The sequence below is a fragment of the Heptranchias perlo genome, chromosome 7, assembly GCF_035084215.1.
Source record: "Heptranchias perlo isolate sHepPer1 chromosome 7, sHepPer1.hap1, whole genome shotgun sequence".
Lineage (NCBI taxonomy): Eukaryota > Metazoa > Chordata > Chondrichthyes > Hexanchiformes > Hexanchidae > Heptranchias > Heptranchias perlo.
Genome location: NC_090331.1, coordinates 12,929,350 through 12,950,021, shown reverse-complemented (window position 1 = coordinate 12,950,021; position 20,672 = coordinate 12,929,350). Strand labels below are relative to the sequence as shown.

General features: G+C 47.4%; 1 protein-coding gene across 1 annotated transcript in view; it reads right to left on the bottom strand.

Moving 5' to 3' along the window:
* LOC137323446 (contactin-associated protein-like 5) overlaps window positions 1-20,672 on the bottom strand; it is a 630,151-nt gene that overhangs the window by 381,882 nt on the left and 227,597 nt on the right. Inside the window, exons 9-10 of the mRNA XM_067986920.1 lie at window positions 2,333-2,536; window positions 1,014-1,198 (exon numbers count right to left, since the gene is read on the bottom strand). Coding sequence (XP_067843021.1) covers window positions 1,014-1,198; window positions 2,333-2,536 — 389 coding nt within the window. The remainder of the gene's footprint in view (window positions 1-1,013; window positions 1,199-2,332; window positions 2,537-20,672) is intronic.

The window sequence follows — 20,672 nt, the reverse complement described above, 5'->3', positions numbered from 1 at the left end:
ACGATATAGATGGGTTGGTCAGATGGGCGGAACAGTGGCAAATGGAATTTAACCCGGAAAAGTGCGAGGTGATGCACTTTGGAGGGACTAACAAGGCAAGGGAATACACAATGAATGGGAGGACCCTAGGCAAGACAGAGGGTCAGAGGGATCTTGGTGTGCAAGTTCACAGATCCCTGAAGGCGGTGGAACAGGTAGATAAGGTGGTAAAGAAGGCATATGGGATACTTGCCTTTATTAGCCGAGGCATAGAATATAAGAGCAAGGAGGTTATGATGGAGCTGTATAAAACACTGGTTAGGCCACAGCTGGAGTACTGTGTGCAGTTCTGGTCGCCATACTACAGGAAGGATGTGGTCGCTTTGGAGCGGGTGCAGAGGAGATTCACCAGGATGTTACCAGGGCTGGAGCACTTCAGCTATGAAGAGAGACTGGGAAGATTGGGTTTGTTTTCCTTGGAGCAGAGGAGGCTGAGGGGGGACATGATTGAGGTGTACAAAATTATGAGGGGCATAGATAGGATGGATACTAAGGAGCTTTTTCCCTTCGTTGAAGGTTCTATAACAAGGGGACATAGATTCAAGGTAAAAGGCGGGAGATTTAGAGGGGATTTGAGAAAGAACTTTTTCACCCAGAGGGTGGTTGGAGTTTGGAACTCACTGCCTGAAAGGGTTGTGGAGGCAGGAACCCTCACAACATTCAAGAAGCATTTGGATGAGCACTTGAAATGCCATAGCATACAAGGCTACGGACCAAATGCTGGAGTATGGGATTAGAGTAGACAGGGCTTGATGGCCGGCGCGGACACGATGGGCCGAAGGGCCTCTATCCGTGCTGTATAACTCTATGACTCTATGACATCCTTAGAGCTTTTGTGGCAATGTCCTAATCTTCAAGGTTACCACAAATGTGACTCAGGTCGAGCACGCAGGGACTTTCTAGCGTTGCAATATTTTTCTTCAGATGTTTGGTTTGGAGTGTTTATACCATTCATTTAATGACAAAGTGTTTACCTCATAATCAATATCCAAAAAATCGAACGCCCCTTTAGTTTGAAAGTGCTGCATGTCTGCGTCCACAGTAAAGTTCACTTGCTTCTTATTGCGTTCAACTGCAACATAATGCCAGTGTTGGTCATCTAGGAGACTGCCCAGTATGACAGAAGAATGGCCATTAATAGATTGAAGCGTTGTGTCTCCTAGGATAAAACAGGATGAAAATAAATCATGTCGTATTTCTAAACAACCATCCCAACTATTAATCCCCTGATAGTGTTCATACATTGGAAAGACAAGCAACTGCAAATGTGCAAGGATTTCCTTAAATGATAACACAGTGCTGCTCATATTATAGCCCAGTGCGATTTGTGGGCCACCTCCTCTTAACCTGTGCGGCCCTGGGAAGGCCTGCTGCTCTGTATCTCTTTGGACCTCCACAACTGGCCCTGTCAGATTGTGGGGTGTTGCCACAGCATTGAATTCAGTGTTTTTCCCTCTCCCTTTCTTACTCTCCAGCAAGAGAGAGAACAGGAATGCAATTAAGAAGCTGAGCCATTCCTACATCTATTGAACAAGCAAAAAGGACTCAATTAAAACCTTAAGATTGATAGGTTGAGTGGGATGGGTAGTTGTACAGTTTGCCATTTCATGCAAAGCACCACCTGACCTCTATCCATCAAGTTCCTGGGGTGGCATGTTTGAAATCAGGAGAATCACCACGTGGGCAATGTCAGGCGCAGTTCATGGTACAGCACATTGGGACTTTCCTGCCTATAAATCATGGCCACCGATCTGTGTTTTTTAAATGGAACAATAGATGGAATTGTAGAATGTGATGGTAAATTCAGTGATGTCATGCTGGGAGTCGCACTCAAAGATAACGCAAGTCGGAGAGTCAACCCTACAGTACTGTAGCCTTATCTCCAACCCGCGCTCCCTTTGAACTCACCTCCCAGCTGTTCCCCAAAACAGTGGTAAAGATCTTGGAAAATCCTGTAAACCCGTGTAAAACAAATGGGATTTAATTTATTTCAATACCATAGACCTGTGGGCCCAATTATAAACAAATAGAATTGTGCAATTCACAAAACACTGATAAAAGTCTTAGGATCCCATGCAATGAAAACAAAACTTGACTTATTCAGTCATTGAAAATCAATGGCCTCAGGAATAACTCCTGCATCTTTATATCCTCTTCTGTTTATCTTCTCGAAGAAATGATTACTGCGCTGTAATTGAACATTGCAGTATTTAGTTAGCACAGGAGCTGTTTCATAGTCTCATGAATTCCTAACAAAGTAATTGCTTTATAAAGAAATGAACAAGATTCATACCTAAATTGATCTGCAGCGAGAGTTTGCCTTTCTTTAGCTCCAGTGTGATGTAATCTCCCCGTTGACCCTCTCCGTGCAGGACCACTCCATCACTTTGTAACGTCTTGAACTTCAGGGAGATCATGTCCTTCATCGTGGTCATGCTTTTTTGGCTGAATCTGTAGAACATGGAGCTCTTCCCATCAAAGTCGGCAACATCCGATTCTGTGAAAGCAAATTTGGGATGTGATCTCTCAGACGTGAGCCATACAAATTTCAGGACTGAAGTCCAGTTATTGGAAAACGAGACTCACTTTGGTTATCTGGCGTAAGGTTAAATACTGGAGCTATCTGAGTTGTGCGTAAGAGCCACGTATATTGCTGGTTTAGGAACAAAGAGTGTGGGAAAAATGAGAACGGGGACAAGAGAGGAGGATTAATGAGAGGAGGATTAATGAGAGGAGGATTAATGAGAGGGGGATTAATGGGAGGGGGATTAATGGGAGGGGGATTAATGAGAGGAGGATTAATGAGAGGGGGATTAATGGGAGGGGGATTAATGGGAGGGGGATTAATGGGAGGGGGATTAATGAGAGGAGGATTAATGAGAGGGGGATTAATGGGAGGGGGATTAATGGGAGGGGGATTAATGGGAGGGGGATTAATGGGAGGGGGATTGATGGGAGGGGGATTAATGGGAGGGGGATTAATGGGAGGGGGATTAATGGGAGGGGGATTAATGGGAGGGGGATTGATGGGAGGGGGATTAATGGGAGCGGGATTAATGAGAGGGGGATTAATGGGAGGGGGATTAATGGGAGGGGGATTAATGGGAGGGGGATTGATGAGAGGGGGATTGATGGGAGGGGGATTAATGGGAGGGGGATTAATGGGAGGGGGATTAATGGGAGGGGGATTGATGGGAGGGGGATTGATGGGAGGGGGATTGATGGGAGCGGGATTAATGAGAGGGGGATTAATGGGAGGGGGATTAATGGGAGGGGGATTAATGGGAGGGGGATTGATGAGAGGGGGATTGATGGGAGGGGGATTAATGGGAGGGGGATTAATGGGAGGGAGATTAATGAGAGGGGGATTAATGGGAGGGGGATTAATGGGAGGGGGATTAATGGGAGGGGGATTGATGAGAGGGGGATTGATGGGAGGGGGATTAATGGGAGGGGGATTAATGGGAGGGGGATTAATGAGAGGGGGATTGATGGGAGGGGGATTAATGGGAGGGGGATTGATGGGAGGGGGATTGATGAGAGGGGGATTGATGGGAGGGGGATTAATGGGAGGGGGATTAATGGGAGGGGGATTGATGAGAGGGGGATTGATGGGAGGGGGATTAATGGGAGGGGGATTAATGGGAGCGGGATTAATGAGAGGGGGATTAATGGGAGGGGGATTAATGGGAGCGGGATTAATGGGAGGGGGATTAATGGGACAAAGAGTGTGGGAAAAATGAGAACGGGGACAAGAGAGGAGGATTAATGAGAGGAGGATTAATGGGAGGGGGATTAATGGGAGGGGGATTAATGGGAGGGGGATTGATGGGAGGGGGATTAATGGGAGGGGGATTAATGGGAGGGGGATTAATGGGAGGGGGATTGATGAGAGGGGGATTGATGGGAGGGGGATTAATGGGAGGGGGATTAATGGGAGGGGGATTAATGGGAGTGGGAATAATGAGAGCGGGATTAATGAGAGCGGGGATTAATGAGAGCGGGGACAATGTGAGGGGGATTAATGAGAGGGGAACAATGTGAGGGGGATTAATGAGAGCGGGGACAATGTGAGGGGGATTAATGAGAGGGGAACAATGGGAGGGGGATTAATGGGAGGGGGATTGATGGGAGGGGGATTAATGGGAGGGGGATTAATGGGAGGGGGATTAATGGGAGGGGGATTGATGAGAGGGGGATTGATGGGAGGGGGATTAATGGGAGGGGGATTAATGGGAGTGGGAATAATGAGAGCGGGATTAATGAGAGCGGGGATTAATGAGAGCGGGGACAATGTGAGGGGGATTAATGAGAGGGGAACAATGTGAGGGGGATTAATGAGAGCGGGGACAATGTGAGGGGGATTAATGAGAGGGGAACAATGGGAGGGGGATTAATGGGAGGGGGATTGATGGGAGGGGGATTAATGGGAGGGGGATTAATGGGAGGGGGATTAATGGGAGGGGGATTGATGAGAGGGGGATTGATGGGAGGGGGATTAATGGGAGGGGGATTAATGGGAGGGGGATTAATGGGAGTGGGAATAATGAGAGCGGGATTAATGAGAGCGGGGATTAATGAGAGCGGGGACAATGTGAGGGGGATTAATGAGAGGGGAACAATGTGAGGGGGATTAATGAGAGCGGGGACAATGTGAGGGGGATTAATGAGAGGGGAACAATGTGAGGGGGATTAATGAGAGTGGGGATTAATGAGAGGGGGACAAAGAGAGCAGGATTAATGAGGGGGGGGACAATGAGATGGGGGGACAATGAGAAGAGGATTAATGAGAGCAGGATTAATGAGCGTGGGGATTAATGAGAGGGGGTTTAATGAGCGTGGGGATTAATGAGAGGGGGATTAATGAGGGTGGGGATTAATGAGAGGGGGATTAATGAGGGTGGGGATTAATGAGAGGGGGATTAATGAGGGTGGGGATTAATGAGAGGGGGATTAATGAGGGTGGGAATAATGAGAGCGGGATTAATGAGAGCGGGTATTAATGAGAGCGGGGACAATGTGAGGGGGATTAATGAGAGGGGAACAATGTGAGGGGGATTAATGAGAGTGGGGACAATGTGAGGGGGATTAATGAGAGCAGGATTAATGACAGGGGGATTAATGAGGGCGGGATTAATGAGAGCGGGATTAATGAGAGGGGGATTAATGAGAGGGGGACAAAGAGATGGGGATTAATGAGAGGGGGGATTAATGAGAGGGGGATTAATGAGAGCGGGATTAATGAGAGGGGGATTAATGAGAGGGGGATTAATGACAGGGGGGATTAATGAGGGCGGGATTAATGAGAGGGGGATTAATGAGGGCGGGATTAATGACAGGGGGATTAATGAGAGCGGGATTAATGAGAGGGGGATTAATGAGGGCGGGATTAATGAGAGGGGGATTAATGAGAGGGGGATTAATGAGAGCGGGATTAATGAGAGGGGGATTAATGACAGGGGGGATTAATGAGAGGGGGATTAATGAGAGGGGGATTAGTGAGAGGGGGATTAATGAGAGGGGGATTAGTGAGGGCGGGATTAATGAGAGCGGGATTAATGACAGGGGGGATTAATGAGGGCGGGATTAATGAGAGGGGGATTAATGAGGGCGGGATTAATGAGAGTGGGGATTAATGAGAAGGGGATTAATGAGAGGGGGGATTAATGAGAGGGGGATTAGTGAGGGCGGGATTAATGAGAGCGGGATTAATGACAGGGGGGATTAATGAGGGCGGGATTAATGAGAGGGGGATTAATGAGGGCGGGATTAATGAGAGTGGGGATTAATGAGAGGGGGGACAAAGAGATGGGGATTAATGAGAGGGGGGATTAATGAGAGGGGGATTAATGAGAGCGGGATTAATGAGAGGGGGATTAATGAGAGGGGGATTAATGAGAGGGGGGACAAAGAGATGGGGATTAATGAGAGGGGGGATTAATGAGAGGGGGATTAATGAGAGCGGGATTAATGAGAGGGGGATTAATGAGAGGGGGGACAAAGAGATGGGGATTAATGAGAGGGGGGATTAATGAGAGCGGGATTAATGAGAGGGGGATTAATGAGAGGGGGATTAATGACAGGGGGGATTAATGAGGGCGTGATTAATGAGAGGGGGATTAATGAGAGGGGGATTAATGAGAGGGGGATTAATGAGAGCGGGATTAATGAGAGGGGGATTAATGAGGGCGGGATTAATGAGAGGGGGATTAATGAGGGCGGGATTAATGACAGGGGGGATTATTGAGAGGGGGATTAATGAGAGGGGGATTAGTGAGAGGGGGATTAATGAGAGGGGGATTAGTGAGAGGGGGATTAATGAGAGGGGGATTAGTGAGGGCGGGATTAATGAGAGCGGGATTAATGACAGGGGGGATTAATGAGGGCGGGATTAATGAGAGGGGGATTAATGAGAGGGGGACAATGAGAGGGGGATTCATGAGAGCGGGATTAATGAGAGGGGGGGTAATGAGAGGGGGGATTAAAGAGAGGGGGATTAATGAGAGCGGGATTAATGAGAGGGGGATTAATGAGAGGGGGGACAATGAGAGGGGGTTAATGAGGGCGGGATTAATGAGAGGGGATTAATGGGAGGGGGATTGATGAGAGGGGATTAATGGGAGGGGGATTAATGAGAGGGGGATTAATGAGAAGGGGATTAATGAGAGGGGGGATTAATGAGGGCGGGATTAATGAGAGCGGGGACAATGAGAGGGGGATTAATGAGAGGGGATTAATGAGAGGGGGGATTAATGAGGGCGGGATTAATGAGAGCGGGGACAATGAGAGGGGGATTAATGAGAGGGGGGATTAAAGAGAGCGGGATTAATGAGAGGGGATTAATGGGAGGGGGATTAATGAGAGCGGGATTAATGAGAGCGGGATTAATGAGAGGGGGGGCAATGAGAGGGGTTTAATGAGAGGGGGATTAATGAGAGCGGAATTAATGAGGGCGGGATTAATGAGAGGGGATTAATGGGAGGGGGATTAATAGGAGGGGGATTAATGAGAGTAGGATTAATGAGAAGGGGATTAATGAGAGGGGGATTAATGAGAGCGGGATTAATGAGAGGGGATTAATGAGAGGGGATAAATGGGAGGGGGATTAATGGGAGGGGGATTAATGAGAGGGGGATTAATGAGAGGGGGATTAATGAGAAGGGGATTAATGAGAGGGGGGAGCATGAGAGTGAGGATTATGCTTGAGCACAGAGGTTGGGAAAGACAGAGAGTGAACCTCCAACGGAGTGAAGTGCTGACAGAGTGAGGACATTCAACTGAGAATTTGGTGAGTGTGGGACTTTGGTGCCGAGGGGAAAGGAGGAGCTGGGCGATTCAAACCCAAGAACTATAGACTAAGACTGAACGGAGCATAAAGGGAACCACACGAGGAATTAAAACAAGGCAAGGAGGAGCGCTGAGGGTAAGTCAGTAAGTAGTTAATTCATTGCTTCGTGTTTTTTTGTGGTTGGTTCGTGTTTTTTTAGTGGTCAGTGTTTTAGTGTCAGATGAACAGTGAAGTGCCTTAAAGCTAACAAAGGGCCCGATATTACCAAGGCGGCGGGGGTGGGGGGCGATTGAGCGCGTGGGTAACACGCCCGGTGAAATCAGTCTGCCCCGAATGCAATCGCAGGCGGATTGGATCCACTTACCTCTTGTTCCGGGTTCCCCGCTGCTAAACTGCGCGGCGGGCAGACTGCGCATGCGCAGTAAGGTCTGTCAGCTGGAGGAGCCCTATTTAAAGGGGCAGTCCTCCACTGACTGATGCTGCAAGAAATAGGAAAAATTACAGTATGGAGCAGCCCAGGGGGAAGGCTGCTCCCAGTTTAATGATGCCTCACTCCAGGTATCATTAGATGGGGTGAGGAGGAGGGGGAGGACAGAGATCTTCCCCCCGGAGGGCGGGAGGAAGCGGCCTGCCTCTGCCACCAAGAAGGCCTGGCTCGAGGTGGCAGAGGAGGTCACCAGCACCACCAACATATCGCCCACCTGCACACAGTGCAGGAGGCGCTCCAATGACCTAAGTAGGTCAGCCAAAGTGAGTACACTTACTCATTCCCTTACACTCCGTCTGCCACATCACCGCCCCCACCCCACATCTCCTTCTGCACTGCCAACACTACTCTGTCACATCACCCCTCACACCCACTCAAACCTCATCCTCATCTTACCTGCACTTACTCACCTCGCCAGTACTCACCCCGCCACTACCACTCAACCCAATCCTCATACAATCTCATGGCTCTATCTCATACTCACCCTCTCATGCATCTCTTTCACAGTCAGCTTCACTCAACCTGCCACTACCTGTGCTGCAGCCACAGGGCATGCATCACATATGTGCAGTCGGCAGCGTAAGGCAAACATGTCGTGAGCATGAAGGGGATGCACAAGGGTGTTTGAGGTTTGTCATGGTTTTTACTTATATTTAATTTCTGAGCAACTCACATCACATATTATATTGGCACCACTACTGCCACATCTTTGCGAATCTTGTCTGGTTTGTGCAATAATGCCCTTTCCTGAGGATCACAATGAAGATCCACAACTGATGACATCCATTGTGTCACTGCGGAGTGGGTGTAGGTGTATTTGCAGGGCTCTTTTGTGCAGACGACTGAGAGACGTCGGCGATGTCCCCGGTGGCACCCTGGAAGGATGCGGAGGAGAAGTTGTTGAGGGCAGTGGTGACTTTGACAGCGACAGGTAAGAAGATGGTGCTCGGGCCAGCCGGGAGCAGCTCGGCACGAAGGAGGCTGCAGATGTCCACGACTACATGTCGAGTGACTCTGAGCCTCCGTGTGCACTGTTGCTCAGAGAGGTCCAGGAAGCTGAGCCTCGGTCTGTGGACCCTGTGGCGAGGGTAGTGCCCACTGCGATGCATCTCTCTCTGCTGTTGCCCTCTCTCCTGCTGTGCAGGTGGATGTGTCACAGCACTGTGTTGTGGAGCTCCATGTGTCAGAGGTGGGTGGCGAGGCCGGCGAGGCTGGTGATGCTGTTCGCCCTCCGAGGATGTCATGACTGCAGCTACGGCGGCCCCAATCCGGAAGATGCACATCTGAGGGGGTCCGCAAGGTAGGTACATGTGTCTGGACACCGGGGTAAGTGTGCAAGTTGGTGAATTTGATTGTTAGGAGGAGGGTGGTGGAGGCCAAACTTTGTCCAAGGTGACAGAGTGGCCTCCTGCAATGAGTGAGGGTCTCCCCCCCCCCCACACCTGTCAAATGGACCTTTGCAGCTGCCACAGGATGATGGCTGCAACACGTCCATTTGAACTGGGAGTGTTTCCCCCAGTACGGGAAACAGTCCCAGTTGTTTGTAAAATCCCAACCCTCCTAAAATATCTCGTTAATCAAGTCTGTAAACGACCTGAAATACCAAAATAAATACCTTAAGTGGCACCCCGCCGGCTTTAATTGCCTGCGGGAGTCCCACATACAGGGGCACATGTCACCGTGTCAGTGGGAAACCCGGAAGTGGGCGGGTTGGAGCCGGGCTCCCGACCCGCCCTGGGAATCCCCGATTTTCGGAGGCCCCCCGCCAGGAACGCACCCGATCGCGGGTGCTAAAATCATGCCCAAAGAGTTTGAATAATTGTAAGCTAACATGGCAGGGCAGCTGGGGTCATGTAGGATCTCCACAACACTTTGTGTGTCCTGGAAAACCACGTTATATAAGGTATTGGTGAGACCGCACCTGGAATACTGCATACAGTTTTGGTCTCCATACTTAAGAAAAGACATACTTGCTCTTGAGGCAGTACAAAGAAGGTTCACTCGGTTAATCCCGGGGATGAGGGGGGTGGACATATGAGGAGAGGTTGAGTAGATTGGGACTCTACTCATTGGAGTTCAGAAGAATGAGAGGCGATCTTATTGAAACATATAAGATTGTGAAGGGGCTTGATCGGGTGGATGCGGTAAGGATGTTCCCAAGGATGGGTGAAACTAGAACGAGTGGGCATAATCTTAGAAAATGGGGCTGCTCTTTCAAAACTGAGATGAGGAGAAACTTCTTCACTCAGAGGGTGGTAGGTCTGTGGAATTTGCTGCCCCAGGAAGCTGTGGAAGCTACATCATTAAATAAATTTAAAACAGAAATAGACAGTTTCCTAGAAGTAAAGGGAATTAGGGGTTACGGGGAGCGGGCAGGAAATTGGACATGAATTTAGATTTGAGGTTAGGATCAGATCAGTCATGATCTTATTGAATTGCGGAGCAGGCTCGAGGGGCCGATTGGCCTACTCCTGCTCCTATTTCTTATGTTCTTATGTTCTCTAGTGCAGGAAGTGCCGCCAACTGCTCGAGCTAAAGATCAGAGTTTCGGAGCTCGAGGGGCGGCTGGTGTCATTACACTGCATACGGGAAGCTGAGAAGTTCGTGGATAGCATGTTTCAGGGGGTGGTCACCCTGCAGCTATAGAGACTTCAGGCGGAGAGGGAGTGGGTGACCACCAGACAGACGAGGAGGAACAGGCAGGCAGTGCAGGAATCCCCTGGGAGTGTGGCACTCACAAACCAGTTTTCAGTGTTGAATACCAGCGAGGGTATTGATATCTCGGGGGAGTGCAGCCAGGAACAAATCCACGACACCGCAGGTGAGTCAGCTGCACAGGGGGGCTAAAGAAATGCAGTTGTTACAGGGGATTTGATAGTCGGGGGATAGACAGGCATTTTTGCAATCACTGACGTGAATCCACACGATGTGTTGTCTCCCTGGTGTCAGGGTAAAGGACATCATGGAGAGGGTGCAGAACCTTTTGAGGGGGGAAGAGGAACAGCCAGAAGTCGTGGTTCATGTGGGAACCAAAGAAATAGGAAGGAAAAGGGCTGAAGTCCTGCAGTCAAGAGTTTCAGGAGTTAGGGAGGAAGTTAAAAAGCAGGACCTCAAAAGGTAGTAATCTCTGGATTACTCCCAGTGCCACACGTTAGTGATTAAAGGAATAGTAGGTTAGTGTGTGGCTGGAGGAATGGTGCAGGAGGGAGGGCTTCAGATTCCTGGGGCATTGGGACCAGTTCTGGGGCAGGGCAGATCTGCTCAAGATGGACGGGTTGCACCGCAATAGAGCTGGGACCAATGTCATCGCGGGGAGGTTAATTAGTGCTGTGGGGGAGGGATTAAACTAATTTGGCAGGGGGTTGGGCACCAGGGTGAAACATTAGAGAGGAGAAACAAGGTGCACAGAGGACTGGGAGGGACCAGTAGCACTAGAGTAAAGAATAGTTCAGAAATAGGAGGGATCAGACAGGGGGCAAATGCAAGGCAGTCTATGATGTGTTTAGAGTGCATGTGCGTAAATGCACGTTGTGTAGTCAATAAGGTTGGCTCAAATCACCACATGGGACAATGATGTTATGGCAATAACAGAGACCTGGCTCAAAGAAGTGGAGGATTGGGTACTTAATATTCCTGGTTACAAGATAGTCAGGAAAGATAGGGAAGGAAAGAAAGGAGTGGGGGTAGAAGTATTGATCAAAGAAACTATAATAGCACTGGAAAGGGATGATGTCGTTGAGGGGTCAAAGACAGAATCTATTTGTTTAGAAATAAGGAACATTAGAGGAGCTATTACACAACTGGGTGTTTACTATAGGCCACCAAATAGTGGGAAAAAGAGATAGAGGAGAACATTTGCAGGCAAATTTCAGAAAGAAGAAAGAACTATAGAGTAGTGATAAAGGGGGACTTCAATTATCCCAATATAGACTGGGACACTAACAGTGTAAAGGGCAAAGGAGGGGGATGAATTCCTGAAATGTGTTCAAGAGAACTTTCTGAAACAGTGTGTTTCCAGCCCAACTAGGAAGGAAACAGTGCTGGATCTAGTTCTGGGGAATGAAATGGGGGAGGTGGAGCATGTTTCAATGGAGGAGCATTTGGGGAACAGAGATCATAATATCACTGGTTTAGAATAGTTATAGAAAAGGACAAGCAACAATCAAACGTAAAAATACTTAACTGGAGGAGGGCAAATTTCAGTGAGTTAAAAATGGATCATGCCCAGGTGGATTGGAATCAAAAATTGGTAGGCAAAAAAGTAATTCAACAATGGGAACCCTTCAAGGAGGAGTTGGTTCAGGTACAGAGTAAACACATCCTTACGAAGGGGAAAGGAAGGGCAAGCAAAGCTAGAGATTTCTGGATCAGTAAAGATATAGAGATTAATATGAAACAAAAAAAGGAGGCTTATGATGACTGTAAGGTTCATAATTCAGTAGAGAACCAAGCTGAATACAGAAAGTACAGAGGAGATCTAAAAAAGGGAATAAGAGGGGCAAAGAGAGAGTATGAGAATAAATTAGCGGCTAACATAAAAGGGAACCAAAACGTCTTTTATAAACATATAAATAGTAAAGGGGTAGTCAAAGGAAGGGTGGGACTGATTAGGGACAAAAAAGGAAATCTTCTTGTGGAGGCGGAAGGCATGGCTGAGGTACTAAATGAATACTTTGCATCTGTCTTCACTAGAGAAGAGGATGCTGCCATTATAGCAGTAAAGGAGGAGGTGGTAGGGATATTGGATAGGATAAAAATAGATAGAGAGGAGGTACTTAAAAGATTGGCAGTCCTCAAAGTAGAAAAGTCACTTGGTCCAGATGGGATGCATCTTAGGTTACTGAGGGAAATAAGGGTGGAAATTGTGGAGGCTCTGGCCACAATCTTCCAATCCTCCTTAGATATGGGGATGGTGCCGGAGGATCGGAGGACTGCAAATTTTTTTTTTATTCGTTCAACAGATGTGGGCGTCGCTGGCAAGGCCAACATTTATTGCCCATCCCTAATTGTCTTTGAGAAGGTGGCGGTGAGCCGCCTTCTTGAACCGCTGCAGTTCGTGTGGTGAAGGTTCTCCCACAGTGCTGTTAGGTAGAGAGTTCCAGGATTTTGACCCAGCGACGATGAAGGAACAGCGATATATTTCCAAGTCAGGATAGTGTGTGACTTGGAGGGGAACGTGCAGGTGGTGTTGTTCCCATGTGCCTGATGCCCTTGTCCTAGAAGGTAGAGGTTGTGGGTTTGGGAGGTGCTGTCGAAGAAGCCTTGGCGAGTTGCTGCAATACATCCTGTGGATGGTACACACTGCAGCCACAGTGCGCCGGTGGTGAAGGGAGTGAATGTTTAGGGTGGTGGATGGGGTGCCAATCAAGCGGGCTGCAGTGTCCTGGATGGCGTCGGGCTTCTTGAGCGTTGTTGGAGCTGCACTCATCCAGGTAAATGGAGAGTATTCCATCACGCTCCTGACTTGTGCCTTGTAGATGGTGGCTTTGGGGAGTCAGGAGGTGAGTCACTCGCTGCAGAATACCCAGCCTCTGACCTGCTCTTATAGCCACAGTATTTATGTGGCTGCTCCAGTTAAGTTTCTGGTCAATGGTGACCTCCAAGATGTTGATGGTGGGGGATTCGGCGATGGTAATGCCCTTGAATATCAAGGGGAGGTGGTTAGATTCTCTCTTGTTGAGAAGGTCATTGCCTGGCACTTGTCTGGCGCGAATGTTACTTGCCACTTATCAGCCCAAGCCTGGATGTTCTCCAGGTCTTGCTGCATGTGGGCACGGATAATGCTTCATTATCTGAGGGGTTACGAATGGAACTGAATTCTGTGCAATCATCAGCGAACATCCCCATTTCTGACCTTATGGTGGAGGGAAGGTCATTGATGAGGCAGTTGAAGATGGTTGGGCCTCAGACACTGCCCTGAGGAACTCCTGCAGCAATGTCCTGGGGCTGAGATGATTGGCCTCCAACAACCACTACCATCTTCCTTTGTGCTAGGTACGACTCCAGCCACTGGAGAGTTTTCCCCCTGATTCCCATTGACTTGTTATACCCCTGTTCAAAAAAGGGGAGAGATAAACCCGATAATTACAGGCCAGTCAGCCAATATAGGTGGTGGGGAAATTTTTAGAGACAATAATCTGGGACAAAATAAATAGGCACTCGGAAAAGCATGGGCTAACAAATAAAAATCAGCATGGATTTGTTGACGGAAAATCGCGTTTGACTAACCTGATTGAATTCTTTGATGAAGCAATGGAGAGGGTTGATGATGGTAGTGCGGTTGATGTTGTGCATATAGACTTTCAAAAGACATTTAATAAAGTACCACATAATAGGCATGTTCGCAAAATGAAAGCCCATGGGATTAAAGGGACAGTGACAGCATGGATGAAGCATGCTGAAGGGATTAAGGGATATGGGGAAAAAGCGGGAACAGGGTACTGAGTTAAACGATCAGTCATGATCATTTTGAATGGCGGAGCAGGCCCGAAGGGCCGAATGGCCTACTCTTGCTCCTATTTTTTATGTTTCTATGGATACAAAATTGATTAGGGGACAGAAAGCAGAGAGTTGTGGTGAACAGTTGTATTTTAGACTGGAGGGAATTATACAGTGGTGTTCCCCAGGGGTCAGTATTAGGACCACTGCTCTTTTGATATATATTAATAACCAGGACTTGGATATAGAGGGTACAATTTCAAAGTTTGCAGATGTCACAAAACTCAGAAATGTGAAGGTTAGTAACAGACTTCAGGAGGACATCGACAGACTGGTGAAATGGGCAGACACGTGACAGATGAAATTTAACGCAGAGAAGTGTGAAGTGATGCATTTTGGTAGGAAGAATGAGGAGAGGAAATATAAACTAAATGGTACAATTTAAAAGGGGGTGCAGGAACAAAGAGACCTGGGGTGTGTGTACACAAATCTTTGAAGATGACAGGCAGGACACATTGAGAAGGCTGTTAAGGAAGCTATGGTAAACCTTTATAAATGTAAGGAATCTTACAACACCAGGTTATAGTCCAACAGTTTTATTTGAATATCACAAGCTTTCGGAGGCTTTCTCCTTCGTCAGGTGACGAAGCCTCCAGGTGACCTGACGAAGGAGAAAGCCTCCGAAAGCTTGTGATTTTCAAATAAAACTGTTGGACTATAACCTGGTGTTGTAAGATTCCTTACATTTGTACAACCCAGTCCATCACCGGCATCTCCACATCAAACCTTTATAAAGCACTGGTTAGGCCTCAGCTGGAGTATTGTGTTCTATTCTGGGCACCACACTTTAGGAAGGATGTCAAGGCCTTGGAGAGGGTGCAGAAGAGATTTACTAGAATGGTACCAGGGATGAGGGACTTCAGTTATGTGGAGACACTGGAGAAGCTGGGGTTGTTCTCCTTAGAGCAGAGAAGGTTAAGGGGAGATTTGATAAATTTGTTCAAAATCATGAACAGTTTTGATAAGAGTGAATAAGGGTGGGTGGGTGGTGGGAGTGTGGGTGAGTGGGTGGTGGGAGTCCTGTTGTATATTTTTATTTCAAAAGAAATGGGTAGACCAGCAGATATATTTTGAAGTCTTACAGAATCCTCAATTCTCAATTGATATGGGAGAATTTTTTCTTGTGCATTTGCAATTTCCCATCACTTGTGCATCAGCCTTTGTGTCATTTGGCAGGCTTTTCTTCTCCATGGATGCTTTCTGTGGGGATTGTACTCTTACTAAAAATCTGCTGTTATGATTACTACTTGCAATTTAATAAGAAGGTAGCTCAAAGCTTTTAAAACACCGTGGAACCTCCATTATCTGCCATCACAGAGTGAAAATCACTTCCCTGATGGGCAATATTAATTGAAGAATAATTTGTCTGACACAGTAGAATAAATTCTTTGAGGTCTGAAGGATCCAGCAGAGCATCGCACTCTGGCAAACCCGATCGGAAAATCACCAGCGCATTTTTAGCCTCTGTTTTGCCTCTTTAGATGCCAGCCATGGTTCAGTGGGTATCACTCTTGTCTCTGAGCCAGAAGGTCATGGGTTCAAGCCCCACTCCATAGACTAAGCACAAAATCTAGGCTGATACTCCAATGCAGTACTGAGGGAGTGCTGCATTGTCAGAGGAGCCATCTTTCGGATAAGACGTTAAACTGAGTCCCCCGTCAGCCCTTTCTGGAGGGCATAAAAGATCCCATCATGCTGGCCAACATTTTTTCCTCAATCAACAATTGAAACAGATTATCCGGTCATTTATCTCATTGCTGTTTGTGGGATCTTGCTGTGCGCAAATTGGCCAACGCGTTTCCTACATTGCAACAGTGACAGCACTTCAGAAGTATTTCATTGGCTGAAAAGTGCTTTGGGACGTCCTGAGGTCGTGAAAGGCGCTATATAAATGCAAGTTCTTTCTTATCAGGTTTCCAGCATGTGCACGTAAAGGCCCACGTTTTTCTATTTTAAAAATCAGATCAATATTTTTGAAAGAATAGCTGGCAGTCTGACCTCTGTTGGCCTGCTGGATTCGAAGTTGAACACATAGCAGACAACAACTAATTTGTATTCTCTCATTACCATCTCTTCAACCAGAGAAAACAGTGAGGGCTAAAATCGTTACGGCCAGTCTTCGGACGCATAACGAACGGAGCGCTTCCAGCACACGCCTAAACCAGGAGGTTCGAGGCTCGACAGAAATTAGGCCTCGGACCTCATTGCAACAATTAGGGCCAGCTGCCGGCCCTCAGGTAAGTCCTGCAAAGGTTGGGGGGAGGAATGGGACGATAGGTGATCGCAGGCTTGGAGCCAGGAGGATTTCCACATTAATTACATGTTTTTTTTGGTGGCCGCAGGTTAGGTCGCAGCAAAATCCTAAAAACATGAGCGGAACAGGCCTCGTGCCTGCTGCCCTCAGCACTGATGAATTTCTCCAAGGGGTCCTTCCATAAGGATTGGGCCCCTTGTGCCGCCTAAAAAAAAAAGGCCCTGATCAATGTAGCAGTCACCCGAACGCACGTGCAGGTTGGGCGCGGCCCGACGCGCTGCTAAATTCGGCATCGTTTGCACCCGTTTTGCGCCTGTAAAACAGGTGCAACGGTGTTGAAATTCTCCCTTAATCTATCACTATTCACTTTATTTTAACCCTTCATAATTTTGAAGACCTGTATCAGTTTTGGATGAGCTCAAGTTAACGGAGAGTGCAAGGTGAGAGGCCGGCCAGGAGAGTATTGGAATGGTCAAGTCTAGAGGTAACAAAGGCATAGATGAGGGTTGCAGCAGCAGATGAGCTGAGGTGGGGGCGGAGGTGGGCGATGTTACGGAGGTGGAAGTAGATGGTCTTGGTGACGGAGTGGATATGCTCAGGGTCAAATAGGACGTCAAGGTTGTGGACGGTTTGGTTCAGCCTCAGAGAGTGGCCAGGGAGAGGGATGGAGTCGATGGCTCAAAATGGGTGCTCAAAACTCCACAAAACACTTCAACTGCGGCCTAACTTGTACGAGTTTAACATTGCATCCTTACTTCTAAAGTACTAGTAAGCCCTCAGTATGATGGACCATCCTTGCGGGTTACTGAGGTGCAGCATTGTATTGTCAAAGATTGACCTACAGGAACAGTGCGCAGCTTGTCTATGACTAGAATGTGACAACTAGATTTCCCTCTTGGCTCTCACTTCCATCAAATGCTTCAGAATTAATCCTTGAGCAGTTCATCACTACCATCTGACCTCTGACATAACTTAACGTCCTTTATTCACCTCAGCCTGTGTCTGTATTCAGTCAGACTTTGTCAGTCCAGGTTCTGCTGCTAACATGTATCGTATCAACCAGGAACGGGTTTGAGAAAAGTGAGGAGAAAGAGGAGAGGAGATGAGGTGTCTCAGGAAGTACTAGTTAGGTGACACCAAGGTTGGATTTTAAAAGCCTACAGATTCTAGGAGGGCCGGAAAGCTGGGGGAGTTTAGGAGTTCCTCAGTTTTGACATCCTGGGAAAGAATGTCCTCCATTATGAGAGGGCCCATTGCGTCTTTGGAAGAAATTGCGTATTCGGCTGAGACTGGGGTTTTCCAATATGTGCTGGTTGTGAATGAGGACCAACCAGTGGTTCTTCTTCCCATCCAGCACATTTCAGCACTGTGAGGATTGAGCGTGGTAGAGTGTGCAGGATGGAACGTTTGTAACTTAGGAGGTACCAAAGAGGAAAGCTCACGGGAGCAGTGGCCATTGTCGTATCGATAAAATACAGCAAGACATGAGAGGCTGAACAGACGGAAAGGGTTTGTGGGCTAGAAGTAAGAAGGTTCACCTATTTTAGTGGTTTTCTATGTGAGGGAATCGCCCCCTCCCCCCCACCACCCCCCTCCCCACCCCTGCAAATATTGACACACTCACTGGGACCCACTATAAATTCTGGCACACTTCCAGATGCCTCCTGGAAATATTGACATGCCCCCCTGGGATCCCTCGTAAACATTGACATACTCCCTGGGATCCCCTTTAAATGTTGACAGAATCCCTTTGATCCCCTGCAAATATTGACACAATGTGAAGGCCTTAGAGAGGGTGCAGAAAAGATTTACTAGAATGATTCCAGGGATGAGGGACTTCAGTTACGTGGATAGACTGGAGAAGCTGGGGTTATTCTCCTTAGAGCAGAGAAGGTTGAGAGGAGATTTGACAGAAATGTTCAAAATCATGAGGGGTTTAGATAAAGTAAATAACGAGAAACTGTTCCTATTGGCGGAAGGGTCGAGAACCAGAGGACACAGATTTAAGGTGATTGGCAAAAGAACCAAAGGCAACGTGAGGAAAAACTTTTTTATGCAGTGAGTGGTTATGATCTGGAATGCGCTGCCTGAAAGGGTGCTGGAAGCAGATTCAATCATGGCTTTCAAAAAGGAATTGGATAAATACTTGAAGGGAAAAATGTTGAAGGGCTATGGTGAAAAAGCGGGGGAATGGGATTAACTGAATTGCTCTTACAAAGAGCCGGCATAGGATCGATGGGCCGAATGGCCTCCTGTGCTGTAACAATTCTGATTCTAATCCCTGGGATCCCCTGCAATTATTGACACACTCACCGCGACACCCTCAAATATTGACACACTCACCGAGATTACCCTCAAATATTGACAAAATCCCTGGGATCCCCCGCAAATATTGACATTTCTTGGGATACTCTGTCTCCCGCTGCAACTGTAGACACATTGCCAGGGTCTCTTGCAAAAATTGAGACACTCATGGGAACCCCTGGAAATATTGAGACACTCACTGAGACCTTCTGCAAATAGTAACAATCTGCTGAGGACCCCTGTGTAAATACTGACACGTTCCCAGGGATCCATTTAAAATACTGACACGTTCCCAGGAATCCACTGGAAATATTGACACATTCCCAGGGATCCATTTAAAATACTGACACGTTCCCAGGGATCCATTTAAAATACTGACACGTTCCCAGGAATCCACTGGAAATATTGACACGTTCCCAGGAATCCACTGGAAATATTGACACGTTCCCAGGGATCCACTGGAAATATTGACACGTTCCCAGGAATCCACTGGAAATATTGACACGTTCCCAGGAATCCACTGGAAATATTGACACGTTCCCAGGGATCCACTGGAAATATTGACACGTTCCCAGGGATCCACTGGAAATATTGACACGTTCCCAGGGATCCACTGGAAATATTGACATGTTCCCAGGAATCCACTGGAAATATTGACATGTTCCCAGGGTTCCACTGGAAATATTGACACGTTCCCAGGGTTCTACTGGAAATATTGACATGTTCCCAGGGAGCCACTGGAAATATTGACACGTTCCCAGAGATCCACTGGAAATATTGACATGTTCCCAGGTACCTCATTCCTCAGCAATCCCTGAGAACACCCTCCCAACTTCTAAGTGACAGCATCAGTTGCTCAAAGCAAAACAGTGCGATCATTGCAGAGAACATTTGAAGAGGAAAAATTGCTAATAACTCAACAAATACAGGAAAATACAACAATCTGATTGCAGAAACAGCAATCTGATGACCTCACCGAATCCCTGGGATCTTATAAACCCTCGAGGGTCCAGGGAACTTAGTGTTAAAATCAATGGGCCAGAAACTGCTCTGAGCAGCGAACACATGTCGCTGGCAAGTAACTAACTCACCCACAAACTTATTGCGGTTTTCTGGACGTCAACTTGCTCTAATTGAGAGCTGCAAGAAGAGCAGCGGTCGATCCCAGGCTTCTCTGAACGGTCAAAGCGAGGAAAGGATCTCTCTGTCCCCTCCACCAATCAGCTTGAAGCAAGCCACGCTGGGAGAACCAGGAAGTGGATCACATTCACAAGCCGTGCAGACTAAGAAGCAGGAAGTGCCCAATAAGATCAGGAAGAGAAAACAAAATAAAGAGAGGATGAAAGTCAAAGACTGAAATAAAAGAGACAGAAAGAAAAAGTTAAAAAATAATGTTTTAATTAATTTTTTTTTTCAAATGTCCAAAAACTATTAAAATCAGGAGTAATGAGACTCCACATTTTTAAAAGGTAATTTTTAGTGCCAGAGGAGTTGTTTAGCAGTCATTAATACTCACAACGCTGTTAAAACTTAGTTTAGATCTAAAAAACTCAGCGTTCCTGTTCTGTGGTGAGTTTAGTTAGTTTTGAGCTGGGCAGGAGAGCAAGTTGGCGCTGGTCTGTTGATTCTATTGATTCCAGCCAGCGATGTCCCTTTAAGGCGAAGCTGTCAGATCGCTAGCAAACCAGGACGAGCAAGTTATGAGAGCTGTTGGTCTCATTTTGGTATTTGCAGCCAATGTGTCTATATTTGCAGCAGGAGATGGAGTATCCCAAGAAGTGTCAATGTTTGCATGGGGTCCC